General features: G+C 33.9%; 2 protein-coding genes and 1 non-coding gene across 3 annotated transcripts; 1 reads left to right on the top strand and 2 right to left on the bottom strand.

The window, feature by feature from the left end:
* The first annotated feature begins 3,681 nt into the window (after positions 1–3,681).
* On the top strand, positions 3,682–5,397 carry LOC131020306 (transcription factor TCP5-like). Its single transcript, XM_057949037.1, is given in 3 exon segments — positions 3,682–3,878; positions 4,208–4,399; positions 4,401–5,397. Coding segments are annotated over 2 exon segments (699 nt in total). The 5' UTR covers positions 3,682–3,878; positions 4,208–4,240; the 3' UTR covers positions 4,941–5,397.
* A 3,832-nt stretch (positions 5,398–9,229) lies between these two features.
* Positions 9,230–9,301, bottom strand: TRNAT-CGU (transfer RNA threonine (anticodon CGU)). The gene has a single exon. It is a non-coding gene; the product is annotated as a tRNA-Thr (tRNA).
* A 284-nt stretch (positions 9,302–9,585) lies between these two features.
* LOC131020284 (protein LONGIFOLIA 1-like) lies at positions 9,586–13,802 on the bottom strand. The gene is given in 6 exon segments (XM_057949005.1): positions 9,586–10,568; positions 10,764–10,896; positions 10,986–12,125; positions 12,127–12,519; positions 12,841–12,896; positions 12,994–13,802. Coding segments are annotated over 6 exon segments (2,649 nt in total). The 5' UTR covers positions 13,145–13,802; the 3' UTR covers positions 9,586–9,792.
* Positions 13,803–13,906: the final 104 nt, after the last annotated feature.

Raw genomic sequence — 13,906 nt, 5'->3', positions numbered from 1 at the left:
ATTAAAAAAAATTATGTATTTTTTTATATTAAAAAATGGATTTGAATATAAACGTGCTAAAATTAGGATATACTAATATTAATATGGAATTAAGTCTTTATTAAATTTTGTGGATGACGAAGATGATAAAGATGCATGTGACGCTACTACATTTTAGAGCTGCATCGGTCCCAATATAAATCACATTTTCTTTAATAATTCAAACATGGATTACCTATTTTATTTAATTAGTTTTGGGGCTAAGGTATTTTGACATGGAATCATAACATAACAAAATATCATCCAACAAAAATAACATAAAGTATATATTCCACTCCTGGGAGTAGGTTGAACTTAAATCATCTTAAGTTTTTCTTTTATTTTCAATCAAGATTTGCAACTTATATATACTCGAGCCTCGAGGCTTTACTTTTACTTGTCCTTAAGGCTATTAAATAGGCATTTAATATTCCAAAATTAATTTTGTGTTCTATTGCAACGGCATAAAATTAATGCATATTCACAATATAATACTAATAGAATTTCCGCTGGTAGTACAACCGAAATAATAATAATAAAAAACATAAATTATAGTTTGAATTTTGAAATTCTTTTTTTTTTGTAAAAAAAAACCCGAGGGTGAGGAGTTAGGCAGACCTCTAACCAGTAAATAAAAATTAATCAATATTCCATACACAGCGTTGCCCAAAAGTGACAACACCCAACAAAAATTACATGAGAACACATAAATTAATCAGACCGAACGAAACCATACCAAGATGTACACTAAATAAACTATATATAACCATATATAGTTTGAATTTTGAAGTTAACGATATAACTATATATAGACATATATATATATATATAGGGAGATTTTCAAGTAAAAATCACTAAATAAAATAGGGTTAATAGTGTTTTATGTCTCGAACTTTCAGCGTTTTCCACAAAATGTCTCGAACTTTTATTTTCTTCTGAAAAACCCCAAACTTTTAGTTTTTTCCATAAAATGTCTCGCTATACAAAATTCGGTGACAAAAAGATGAATTATCTCACCGAAAGAAATATTTTGGGGACTGTCATTGTTGGAAAATCATATTAGAAACCACCATTGTTGGAAAACGCTGAAAGTTTGGGGGGGGGGGGGATTTATCATTTTTTCGTCATTGAATATTTTATAGTGGGACATTTTATGAAAAAAATTGAAAGTTCAGAGTTTTTAAGGAGAAAATGAAAGTTCGGGACATTTTATGGAAAACGTTGAAAATTCGGGACATAAAACACTATCAACCCAATAAAATAAGATCAACAAATAACTATTTTCAGTCATTTGATCATAAATATCTACAATGTATGTATTATCTTTGTGAACGAATGCAACACTTGATTTTAAATCTTGAAGGGAGCGGATTTTTTTTTTCCGAGTGTAATAAATTTAACATCAAATGCATTAATTAATTTTACAACAGATACAAATAATTTTAATGATTTTCACGTTCTTACAAAATTTGTAATTCTTACTAGAACCACACACACACACACACTCCAATGAGATCCTTCATATATGGTGAGATCATAGATTGATTTGTAGGTGTTGATTTGTTGATTTAATATATCTTGTGACTGATACATTTATTTTGAGAGGGAAAATTTTTACGTCAGTTCGAAAACTGAAAATTTTACCAATCTTTTGAATATTGTTATTCAACATTATATACTGGCTTATTCATTATTCTCATGTCTCACAAAAAATAGCAATCTCATTAGAACTTAACTCTATATATATATATATATATATATATATATATATATATATATATATATACATACATACCAGTGGCGGATCCAGGATTTTTAAATTGGGGGTGCAAAAATAATCTTATAAACACTGCCGGAGCTAGGATTTTTTTGAGGGGGCTGAATTTCTACGGGGGTTCGGGGGTGGTAGGCCCCGTGATTTTTTTTTGAGGCCTTCAATATATTTTAGACATTTTTTTTACTAAAATATAAATATAATAGTAATAACTCTGCATTCCAAATGCAAAATGTGTACTTGCAACTTTTTTGCTTAATTAAGAATTGAGGTAATGGATTGATTAAATGATGGGCTCGATCAAAAGAATGAAAAAGAAAGAGATGATGGGCTCTTTTTTTAGTTGGGCGGTATGAAATTTAGGATTTTAAAACCTGAATTTCTCTTTTATTTTGGATTAAAACTTTTTATTTGGGAGTGCAAACTTTAAATTTAAAATAATTTATATATGAATATTAATACTATTTTTTTTGGGGGGAGGGGGGGGGGATACAGTTGCACCCCCATGCACCACACTGGATTCGCCAATGATACATACAAGTATAAGATCATATGTATATATAATTTTGATATATATATATATATATATATATGATCTTGTACTTGTATGTAATTACTGGTCCTAATATATACTATCATTCTATTCTAAGACAAAAATAGCCAGAATGATCATTTATTCTACTTGCACGCGCTAAAAAACACTATTACTAATTTAACGGTTTTTCACTTTTATTTGTAATTGTAGCTAAATTATGAGACACCATAGAGAGTTACCCTATTATCAATATTGGCTAATAATTATATTAGTGCTGCTTAAATTAGGGAATTTCACATAATTTGTTATGTATGTACAATAAGCGATTGCAAATATATATATATATATATCGTACTACGTAGACGTGCGTGGTTCATTTTGCAGCCGTGGGTAATATGTGTGTGGTACCCTAAAAAATTAAATCAAATGTATATTAATTAATGGTACTGATAATTAAATCAACTGAACTAGAAAGATATTTCCAAAAATCATAACCAAAACTTTTGGAAGTAATTAAAAACAATGGAAATGAAGGAATTCGATAAAATAACAAAATATTATATATTGCATGCAACTAAGAGATTAGTGTTAATAGGGTTCCATATATTCTGCTTAATTAAATGAACGATGCATTTTTAAGTATATATGACATTGCGTATATCATATATACAAAGAGATGAACGATGTAGATTGTATTTGAGTTGGAATAGGAAAAATAAAGGGAACAAATTTGTTGATACAAGCAAAATATTGGAGTGGTCCTCAGCAATAAATTAGCAGAAGCTTTAAAGAAGCTGCATCTACGATATTGGTCCCTCATCTATTTATAATTATATCAATAATCTGATCAACCGCCTAATTTAACCTTTAAAACTTACATATCCCACTCAAACTTACTTATCTCATCATTAATAATATTGCTTCAATTTTCTTCTTCGCCATTACCATATTTTTGCACGTTTTAATTAACTGTTAGCATTTCATTTTTTTTTTTAATTATACCAATTTGAATGTGTACTTGCGCCTATAAAACTTTGTTATTCAATCTACTGTGTGCCTATGCATTTTTTAGTACTAGCTAGCTAGCTAGTACACAACTAATGTCAACATTTTATTTCCTATTAATTAATTAACATATATAAAAGAAAGCTCTTCTCTCTCTCTAGGGCTCATGCATCGCATGCCTTTGAAATGTTGTGCTAATAAAGTTAGCTATTTGTAGTTGTCAATAAAGGAGTAGTTACCCTTCTTTTATAGCATGCAAGGGATTGGTCCCATGCATTTAACATAAAAGTCTTGTTATTTAGCTCACAAAATAAACACAAACACATTACCAATTCTGCAACTCATTTAATTCTGCCAACTATATGATTCAACAAGTAGTTCTATCACCCAAATCCTATCTTATTATAGCCATACACAAGTTTTAATTTCCTCTTCTTTTTCTCTCCTTCCTTTCCTTTCCTTTCTAAATTGGAAACCTAATATTCTCTCATATATATCTTGTCCAAAACAGACATAGACAAAGATTTGCAACTCTTGTTTATTCTTGTGAGCAGATCTATAAATACAATACATACATATATATCTTGTTTTTCTTTTCCCTTCTTTGCTAATTAGTTCAGTAGATTTATATCTTCATTCAGATTATCAAAAACTGCATATCCTGTGTTCACAAAGCTTCCATTGTTTAACAAACAATTATACTTTTATATCTTGATTCAGCCAATTTTGTTTTTTAATTTAATTTATTTCTCTGACAAAAGAAGTTACTGTTTTGGATATCAGATACCTGATCCTAAACATATCTATGGGGTTTTCCTTATCCCTTAACTAATTTCCATATAATCATGCAAGAAACTTACAACAGAAAATTGCAGGGGTATATACTTGATTTAAGTGATGAAGCAAACATGAGAATGAATCCAAGAGAGAGAGGTTTGGGAGGAAAGAAGGAAGAGGACAGCAAATTCCCCAAAATGAGCACCTCCTCTCCCTCTTCCTCATCAAGGCAGTGGTCATCATGCTTCAAGAACCCGAGAATCGTCCGCGTGTCGCGCAGCTTCGGAGGCAAAGGACAGGCACAGCAAGGTGTGCACAGTGAAGGGATTGAGAGACAGGAGGATTAGGCTATCAGTGCCTACTGCAATTCAGCTCTATGATCTTCAAGAAAGGCTTGGCCTCTCCCAGCCTAGCAAGGTCATTGATTGGTTGCTTGATGCTACCAAATTAGAGATTGATAAACTCCCTCCTCTCCCAACAAATTTCCTCCAATTTCATCAGCCAATTGCAACAGTGCCTTTGATGCCTAATCATGATCCATATGCTTCTGAGTTTCTCTCTCCAAATCTGTTCAAGACTTGTACAGATGTTGATCAAGGGAACAGCAGTGGAGAGGGTTTTGGTGGATTTAATCTCTTCCCACTAAACAGTAGTCAGTTTCCAACACCTTACAATAACCCTAACTACTTTCCAATTGGAGCCCCCAAATTTGTCATTGTCTCAGTTTGGGGGAGGCTTTGGCTTCTCCAATCATCAAGAGCAATCCAACTGCAGCCTCTCGTCGTCGTCTCAAGCTTCGACTTCTCAGATTTATATGTCAGCACTCAGTAGTCCTCATTTTCAGCCCTACTTTGCCACTTGTGTGGAGAATGATCACTTTAGGGAGATCGGGCATTTGCAGCAATATTCTTTCATCAATTCCCCCATGAGATCTTTCAGTTTGAATGCATCCCTTCATTCAAGCGAGAATCCAAACTGCAGCCAAAGATAAAGACAATTAATTAGCATTATATTGTTGATCGAGTAACGCTAAACAAAGTGAGGTGCTGATCATTTGCTTCTTCTCGGACTGTATTGGTAAGTCATTCTACTTTATATAGAAACTGTTTGTAGTAGTTCTAATTCTTGGAAGAGACATATATATACACTGAGAATTGTTATAATGCTCACTGTATATTGCTTTTTTGGATATCATACACCATGTATTGATTAATTTATACTCTATAATTCAATTTCCTATGATTTTTGGATTATATATAGAATGTATATATAACGGTGGATTAATTTAGAGATTTTGTTTAGCAGGAGATGTATATATATAGCTGCATGCAGTGTATATCTCTTATGTGTAGAGAAGGTAAATTGATTAATTATCTGCAGGCTGTAAATTAATTACTTTAACTCTTCCTGCTGCAATTAATGAAAAATGTTTCAGAGCATAAGTTGAGTCATATATATACGTAGTATATTTTATTTCCAGGATATTTAATTATAATGGAGATTTTATATAAGACTATATATATATATCCCATGTTATATTTTTCCATCGGAAACGTTTATGTAGATAAATAAATTCATGCTCGCACATACTAATATTTCAGATTCAATTAAGTAACTGATTATAAAGAATTGGGAAGGAAATTTATAGAGATGGGAAGTACCAAGTAGCTAGTTTTCGAGTGATTAGAGTAGTACACCAAGGACAAGTAATATATATATATGTTGGATGGCTTAGTAATTAATTAGCTACATAAGCATTAATTAGATCTTGAATTATTGTCAGGTTTACACACGCATGTTTGAACTTGAAGAATATCATGCATTGTATATAACGAATTCATCTTCAACTTTTTCGTTTTCTTCTTTTTAGTAGGATTACTAGCATTTTAACTTGGTTCCATCGGTGTTGGCAAGTGTAGGATAAGAATTCAGTCCCCTTTTAGGACAGAAATAAATATATTTATTGCATTTTGAAATTTTATAAGGCTTGAATTACCATTAGCCTATACTATATATAAAAAGTGTCTTAGACACAAAATATTGATTGCCTATTATATTCATGTTACCTACTTAATTTTAAGGATAATTATGTAAATTATATACTATTTAGAAAAATATATTAGTAATTTATTAGGTATTAAAATACTATAAAAATATGAATTAGTTACATAATTACCTTATCTAAAATCTATGTGATATATCTAGAACTCTTTTTAGAATCTTGGAAAAAAAATAAATATCCTACGTACAAAATCTATTTAATTAACTAGACAAATGAGAATGACAATAACTCACAATTATATAAATAAATAGGGTACGTATCACATATTCACTCAGTTGTATATAAATCATTACATTGAAATGTATGTGTTTGAAAATTCAGTATGGCCACTAGATTTCTTAAAAAAATAACCATTATAAATTAACAACTTTTGGACCTCAGAATTATATCGAAAAATTAATAAGTTATTAATATATCGATGAATTAATAATTTATTGATTTATCGATATATTAATAAATTATTAATTTTTGGATAAAGATTAATAACTTTATAATTTATAGAATATTTTCTTAATTTCAGAAATGATCAAGTTATAATGTGTACAAACTATAATGTGTAATAACAAATGAGATCATATTTAAATTAAATAAATGCATGTATCTATCAATTCATTATGGCCTATAATACTGGAGATCCTAATGATGATCAAGCTGAAGGTGATTCAACAAAAGGTTCATAATTTTAATAAGTTACCTCTAAAAAATTACATAGTATTTGATTAAAATTGATGATTTTTTAATTTTGACCGAAGTTAGGACATGGGAACTTTATTAGTTATAATTAAGTGTATTAATTTTATTGAGTATTTTATAGAGATTTTTCTATAATTGCAGAGTCAAATAAATTCAATTATTAATTAAAAAATTAAATATTAATAGATATTATATCTATATATATTTTTAATCAAATAAAATAACATTTATTATGCAGTAGATCGTACGCTCTTTTTGCTAGTAATTTTTATTAAATATTACATATTACGATCCCGCCCTTGAGGTAGTTTTAGTCCGTAATTAGTTCTCAAAATGCAATAATTTTAGTCATTTTTGCCTTAAAAAATTAAAAAACTAAGACTGCGTAAAAAAAATTAGGGAACTGAAATCGCAGTAGTATATATATATATGTGTGTGTGTCCAAACATGCAGCAAGTTTTAGAAATCCATCTAATGGAAACACATGCATACATATAAAGTGATGAATCTGAAAATATTTTACAGATGCTTTAATGCATATAATTTGGACTGTGTTACTTATTACTAGCTAGATTCATGCATGTATGTCCAAAATAACTAGATATAATATATTTTATAAAATATATACTTGTCGATATAGTGCACAACACCCAATGACATGGATAATTCGAAATAACACTGCATAATTACTATTTTCAATATTAGATACATACTTATTAGCATATATATATATATATATATATATATATATATATATATATTTGTATTCTTTTACTTGCAGAAAATATTTCTATTACTCTTAGTACAAATATGTATATGCTACACTACTAGCTACTAAGCTATATATTTGTACTACGAGTAATAGAAATATATATTTTCTGCAAGTAAAAAAAAAGCATTCATTTTATGGTAATACTACATGCACTACCACTAAGTAACAGATATATTCGGTGCAAGTGAAAAAAAATACAAATATTTTCTGAATAATTGATAAGTGCGTAAATGTACCAATATTGCCGCCGCAAAAAAAAAAAGGTGTTAAACTAGAAATAAGACGAAGAATAGCAGACAAATTAAAATAAGAATATAGTTGCCATCATGCGCTTATGAATGTATAATTGTGAGCCCCCCTATTAATTTGGAAGAATTAAAACTTAATATAGATATGATGCATGTGAAACCCTAGCTAATTGATCATATATATTCTAGAATTTGAAGCCATAGTGTTTTATACAATATATATACTTGTTGATGATCTTAGGACTTAACTTTTGATAAAGAATAAAGAGAGACGCACATGCACTGTATTATCAATTAATAAATGGTATACCTCTGTTCCATTTTATAAAAAAGAAAAAAAGAAAAAAAAGAGATCCATTTAATTAAGCTGTGTCTGTCTGGTGTGGTGACAGCAACCCCGGTCCACACGTAAAAGCAAGCTAGAAAACCCTAAAAGAAGAGCATATATGTAATTAACGGCAGAAGAAGAAGAAGGAGAAGATGGAAGAAATTAAAGTGATGTTGAAAAATCCAGTTTGTTGGGATCTGATGAGACTTGATAAAGACTGTAAGAGCATAATGCATGAGAGATGAGCCAATAATACTACAAATAAAGCAGAAAAAGGGTTTCGCAGACTGTACTGGTCCTCTGCCTCTCTCTTGCTATTATTAATGTAGTAAGACTCAAGTTACAAAAGGAAATTGGGACCATCCATATACTCCTCTCCTCTCACATACACTCTATTGCTACATTTTGCCCACACATTTTCGACACGTGGCACCCATCATCATATACATATTGCAACCCAAAATCTCAACACAAAAATTTGGGTCTGTATCGTATAATCGGATTGACCCACATCCAGATTAGTGCTATTTATACAGTTCGGATCAGGATACATATTCGGGTCAGGGTCTAAGTAAGGGTGCAACCCAATCGTACGGTACACTCAATTATATCCTAAACCACTTCAAATATGGTCTTAATCTATTTAGTTGATTTTAATTTTTATCTCTTTGTCTTAATCTATTTAGTTAAAATTTAAAATTTATCCTAAATAGTTAATCACCTGTTGGAATATAAAGGATATTGAAACTTAAAACAATTTTAACTGTGAGCGTACGTGTGTTGGCCTAGCAGTAGGAGATTAATGCTAAACATCTAAGGATTTGTGTTTGAGTTCTCCGTCGCAAAGTCTTTGAAATTTTTTATTTACTTCATCGAAAGAAAAAAAAACAAACAATTTCAACTATAAGGAATTGAAATGGTGAGTCGTGTAATAATTTCGCAATGTTTCACTAGACAAATGGAGAAAATTCAAATAAAATAATACGGAAAATTCAAATAAAATTAAGGGAAGTTGAAAGCTCCCAGCGAGGATCGAACTCGCGACCTTTCGCTTACGAAGCGAACGCACTACCACTATGCTATGGAAGCCGTTGTTGAAGTTTTATTTTGTACACAATTTTTAAAATAATTAATTCATCCCAATAAACAAAACCTCACATTTTCCAGCAAATTACCCAAGAAAACATAGCATTTCTCCAAACTAGTACTCCTTATGCACCGCGTTTTTGCAGTAGGGATATTATTATATATTACAAAAATCTTGGATTTTAATTATCTACTATCTTTTGAAGATATAGGCAGTTAGTTCAATGACCATGAACAAGTATTAATATTTAATAATGACAGATTGACAGCATAAATACATATGTGCATTTTCGTTACGACTTATTAGTAATGCTAACTGTGTGAAATGTCATTAATGTAAACATACACTAAAAAAAACAGAACTTGTTTTGAATTCAAATTCTATATACACCTCACTAAAAATAATGTAAATTTTAAATCAAGTGAGGAAATGACAAAAGGAAGAAACCAATCACCCCAAAAAAAAATGGAAGCATAAAGAGTGCAAGTGCAAATTACTGCTTTGCAAAGGGTCTCCTCCTACCTGCAGGCTTGATTTTCAAACCAGAAGCAGCAGCAGCAGCCTCTCCTATCACAATCTCATTAACCAAATCCTTAAATATGGAACGCTCGATGTCAAGAACAGCACCGGAGATCTCATCATCGAAACCCGTCCAGCATGTCGACTCATGATGCATAACATCTCCCCAGACCACTCCCTTCCATCTCTCGTCTTCCTCGCCCGACCTGCTGCCTTGCAGTGCCTCAATCTCCGAGCACAGCTCTCTGAGCAGCTTCTGCGCGTTCATGGCTGTCCTACTCTGCTTGAGCCGTCTCAGCCAGGGCCCGGTTGGCAACAACTTCCTGCCAAGAATCTCATTGACAGTGTCAAACACAAGCTTCCTCTTGTCCGGGGTGGTGCATGCCTCCTTGAGCACGCTGCTCACCTTTGTCTGCTCCAACACAAGGAAGAGCTCGGGGTTGATGGGGTGGCCCGATGGATGGAACTGGAAGTCCGTTGGGGTTGAGCCGAGTAGGACCCCCGAGGCCAGTAGGATCTCGGATATGTATCTCTGGTCTGGATCACTAGTGTTTGCACACAGGGAGGCTATGTAGTCCGTGCCTGCTTGGTCGTGGTTGGAGTTGAGACGTCTGAGCTTCTCAACTAAGTTTTCGATGTTTTGAAGCTTGTTTTGGTTCATTTCTGACGTGAAACCGTATTCCCTCCAACTGGGAATGCTGCTATCTGCACAACTTCCTCGAACCATGTTTGAGTCTTTCTCTTTCTCCACTGTCAAGAATGGAATTGGAAAAGGAAAAGAATCCCAATTCAGCTGGATTTTTGCATTCTTGTTCCTAACTATCAACTTTTGCACATACAATGTGATTGATATGCTATATCATTTTAGGCATATAGATAAAACTCAAAAAGATCATTTTGGTGTTTTTTCTATTATTATCATGATGAGTAAAAGAGTGAGTTTACCTTTGTATGTCAGTGAAGAAGGTGAATCTTCTGCGTGAATTCTATTGTCAAGAACAGATACAGGGCTCGAGTGCTCAATAAGAACGATGCCAAACTCTGTCGACTTTACTCCATTCGAGGCCAGAGTAGTTATCTGGAGCAAATCATAACACAAGTTAACATATGGAAAGATGAAATCAATTAAATATACGATATAGGAAGAGTAGAAACGTGCTCTACTACCGAGTCAGTTAGCATGGCTTCTTCCCTTGATGGACTCGTGCGAGGAAATGAAGCATTCGACCGAACCATATTCTCATTTTCACCCAGTTTCTCACCACTTTCCTGAATGTTGGAATGCTTCGGTCTTCGTCTTCCACCAGGAGAATTTGACTCACCTAGCTGCTTGCTCGGCTGTCTTCTGAGTTTGGTTGTATCGGGGGGAGTGGGTGGTCGAGCTCTTTTTTCCAGCTCGAGTTTCTTCTGTATCAATCTAGGACTGATGGACCCTGAGCTCTTCCCCAGTCCTGCATTGCCATCTTTCATCAAGTTTTGTGATCTTGTTGAAATCTGTGTAGCCTTTAGAGTTGTGTCGTTTTTCACATTGGATGACCAAGTTACAGCACTTTCGCGCTGACTGGATTTAGAGCTTGCAGGTTTCATGATCACTATAGGAGACACAGCATGTCTTGATGCCACGGTGGCCCTCTTTGTAGGCTCCTCAGCGTGTGGCTTCCGAAGGTCTAATGATCTTGCCTCTTGTTTGGGTCTCAACTGTTTCTCCCCATGGTCTTGTTTTTGGGTTTGCAGAGCCTTTTTAGACTGCATTGCTTCCAAAATCTGTTTAAGTGCTCTGAGATCCTTTCCAGACTGTGTGAATTCGAGATCCTTCAATCTCTTCTCAATCTCACTGTAAACGGAGGGGAATGCAGTCTCGGCCTTTGCTGCACCCCTCGTAGTTTTGGGCCGTGGTTTCTGAGAACTCCTCCTCCCCTCAGTGTGCTTCCATGGTGCTGGCTCAAGTGGAAACCGGGATAGAGGCTTCATTGAAGAATCGGGACTCCTCCAACGTGGTGAGTTTGGTTCTTTCCACAACTTGTTTGCCTCTCTCTCTGCAAATGGCCTTGATTTATGAATGAAGTCTTTATCTTGATAGCTTTTAGTTACACTAGAGTTGTTGTCAATGGAATGAGGCAGTGTCTCGAGGCCCATGAGCTTGGCCACGACACTTGGTGGCCGTGCAGATTGCTGGAGCTTGCCACCACTATCCTGCTGCACAGAAGTCGGCCTTCCATCCAGCGAAAGCCGTGGGAGGTCTTTGAGCTTAAGGGTGGATTTGGAGAGATCCAATTTCACTTCCCTTCCATCACAGGAGAAGCGCGGGGGCGTCTCTAGTGATGAGAGAAGGATAGTCGTCTCTTGAGTGGTAGGATAAGGATCTGACGAGGCGCCTGCCTTCAGTGTGATGCCTAGGTGCTTCTACAGCTCTAACAGATACTTTGACATCATCATCAATCCCTTGCTTTGTATCAACACCATTCATGATTTCAGAATTCTTCCTGTACATGGAATCCTTCACCAGATCACGAATGTGTCGACTAAACTGAGGGGACGAGCTCTCCCTTGTTCTGTCCAAGGATGAAAACTCTATCTGAGAAGCTCTAATGCAGTCCAGGGATGAGGAAGAGGATGAACGGGACAACGAGGAGAAGGAAGCCCTCGGTGATGCATTCGAGATTCTTTGTTTCTCTTGGACATTCTTCACTGCAATTTTCTCCTGAAGTAAATTGTGACTAGCTAAATATTTCCATGATATGTAATGTGAGAAATATATATGGAAAAAATTGCAAACTAATGGTACTGGTTTAATCTTTTCTGTTAAATGACAGTATTTTAATTGCAGACTAAAAGGGTGTGCTTGCTTTGTTTACTTCATCATTCATTGAGCAAAATGCAATAACAACAACCATGGAAACCACATCTTCTCTAATACTAGTAATCAACTTATCATTCATAACTAGATACAATTAGGCAATCTCTACCAATCAAACAAGTCGTAGTTTCAAAATATAAGAGACTTAAAATTCAGAATCCATACTGTAAAATTTTGAGATCTCAGGTGCTCATGGTTAGCCTCCCTTTGGGGATTGTAGTCTGCAACATCAATACAAAGAAAAAAAGTAAGCCTCAAAGAGAAAATAGGCAAAACAGTAAAAGTTAGATGAGTAGTAAATTCCAAGAAAGGATTTACCCTGATCCTGATGAAGGGGTTTGTGGGTGTGCCTGCCACTGGTGAGGATGTGATGGCGATCAAAGAGCTGATAGATGCCATTCATACATCCTATTTGCTTCTGCAATTCTAAGTTATCATCTGCTAAAGAATGTAGTAGCTTTGCTGCCATCTTTAGTCCCTTTCTTCCAACCCCACCACCAATCTAAATATCTTCTACTACTATTCTTCTTCTTCTTCTTCCCATCTATATGTCCTAATCCTTAAAACTTCAAACTGTGAAAATTCTTGAAAAAAGAATCTATTACAAGCAGCACAAGAATCTATTATACAGCAACTAAATGATAACTTCTTCCCTAGAGTCAATTGACCTCCTCAAATCTTAGTTCATCAAGAATCATCAAAAGGACAAAAAGAAAAAGCAAGCCCAATTCCCAAAATCAAATCTTTTAGCGATAGAAGGAACAATATAAGAAATGAATGATATGCAGAGATTGAAATACTAGAATTGTGAATAAACAAGAGAGGGCAGAGGGTTAGTTGTTGGTCCATCATCCATGTGTAAATCCACGAATTATAGGAGACTGCAATGCTGGCAAAACCCATTATCATTATCATTATCATAACAAAATTCTTGCTTTCAATAATAGCTTAATTTGGAGAGAGAGAGAGAGAGAGTCCATGTGGGATTGGGAATATCGGTGGGTCTGAAATTGTCTGCATCAACATGTGATTTTTGTCAGTGGATTACGCGGGAGAAGTGATTACTCTTCAGATGTTTTTCTTTTTGAGTTTTTGCTTCATCACATACATTCTCTCTTCTGCTTTGCAACTCGATATTAATCAGCATGCCACACAAAGTTGGTCAGATTATCTTCTTTTTCTTTTACCCTTTTCATCTTTTTTTTGTTTTTGAGGAACCTCTTTTCATCTT

Source organism: Salvia miltiorrhiza, chromosome 4 (assembly GCF_028751815.1).
Source record: "Salvia miltiorrhiza cultivar Shanhuang (shh) chromosome 4, IMPLAD_Smil_shh, whole genome shotgun sequence".
Classification (NCBI taxonomy): Eukaryota; Viridiplantae; Streptophyta; class Magnoliopsida; order Lamiales; family Lamiaceae; genus Salvia; species Salvia miltiorrhiza.
This window is presented reverse-complemented; position numbering and strand designations above follow the sequence as displayed.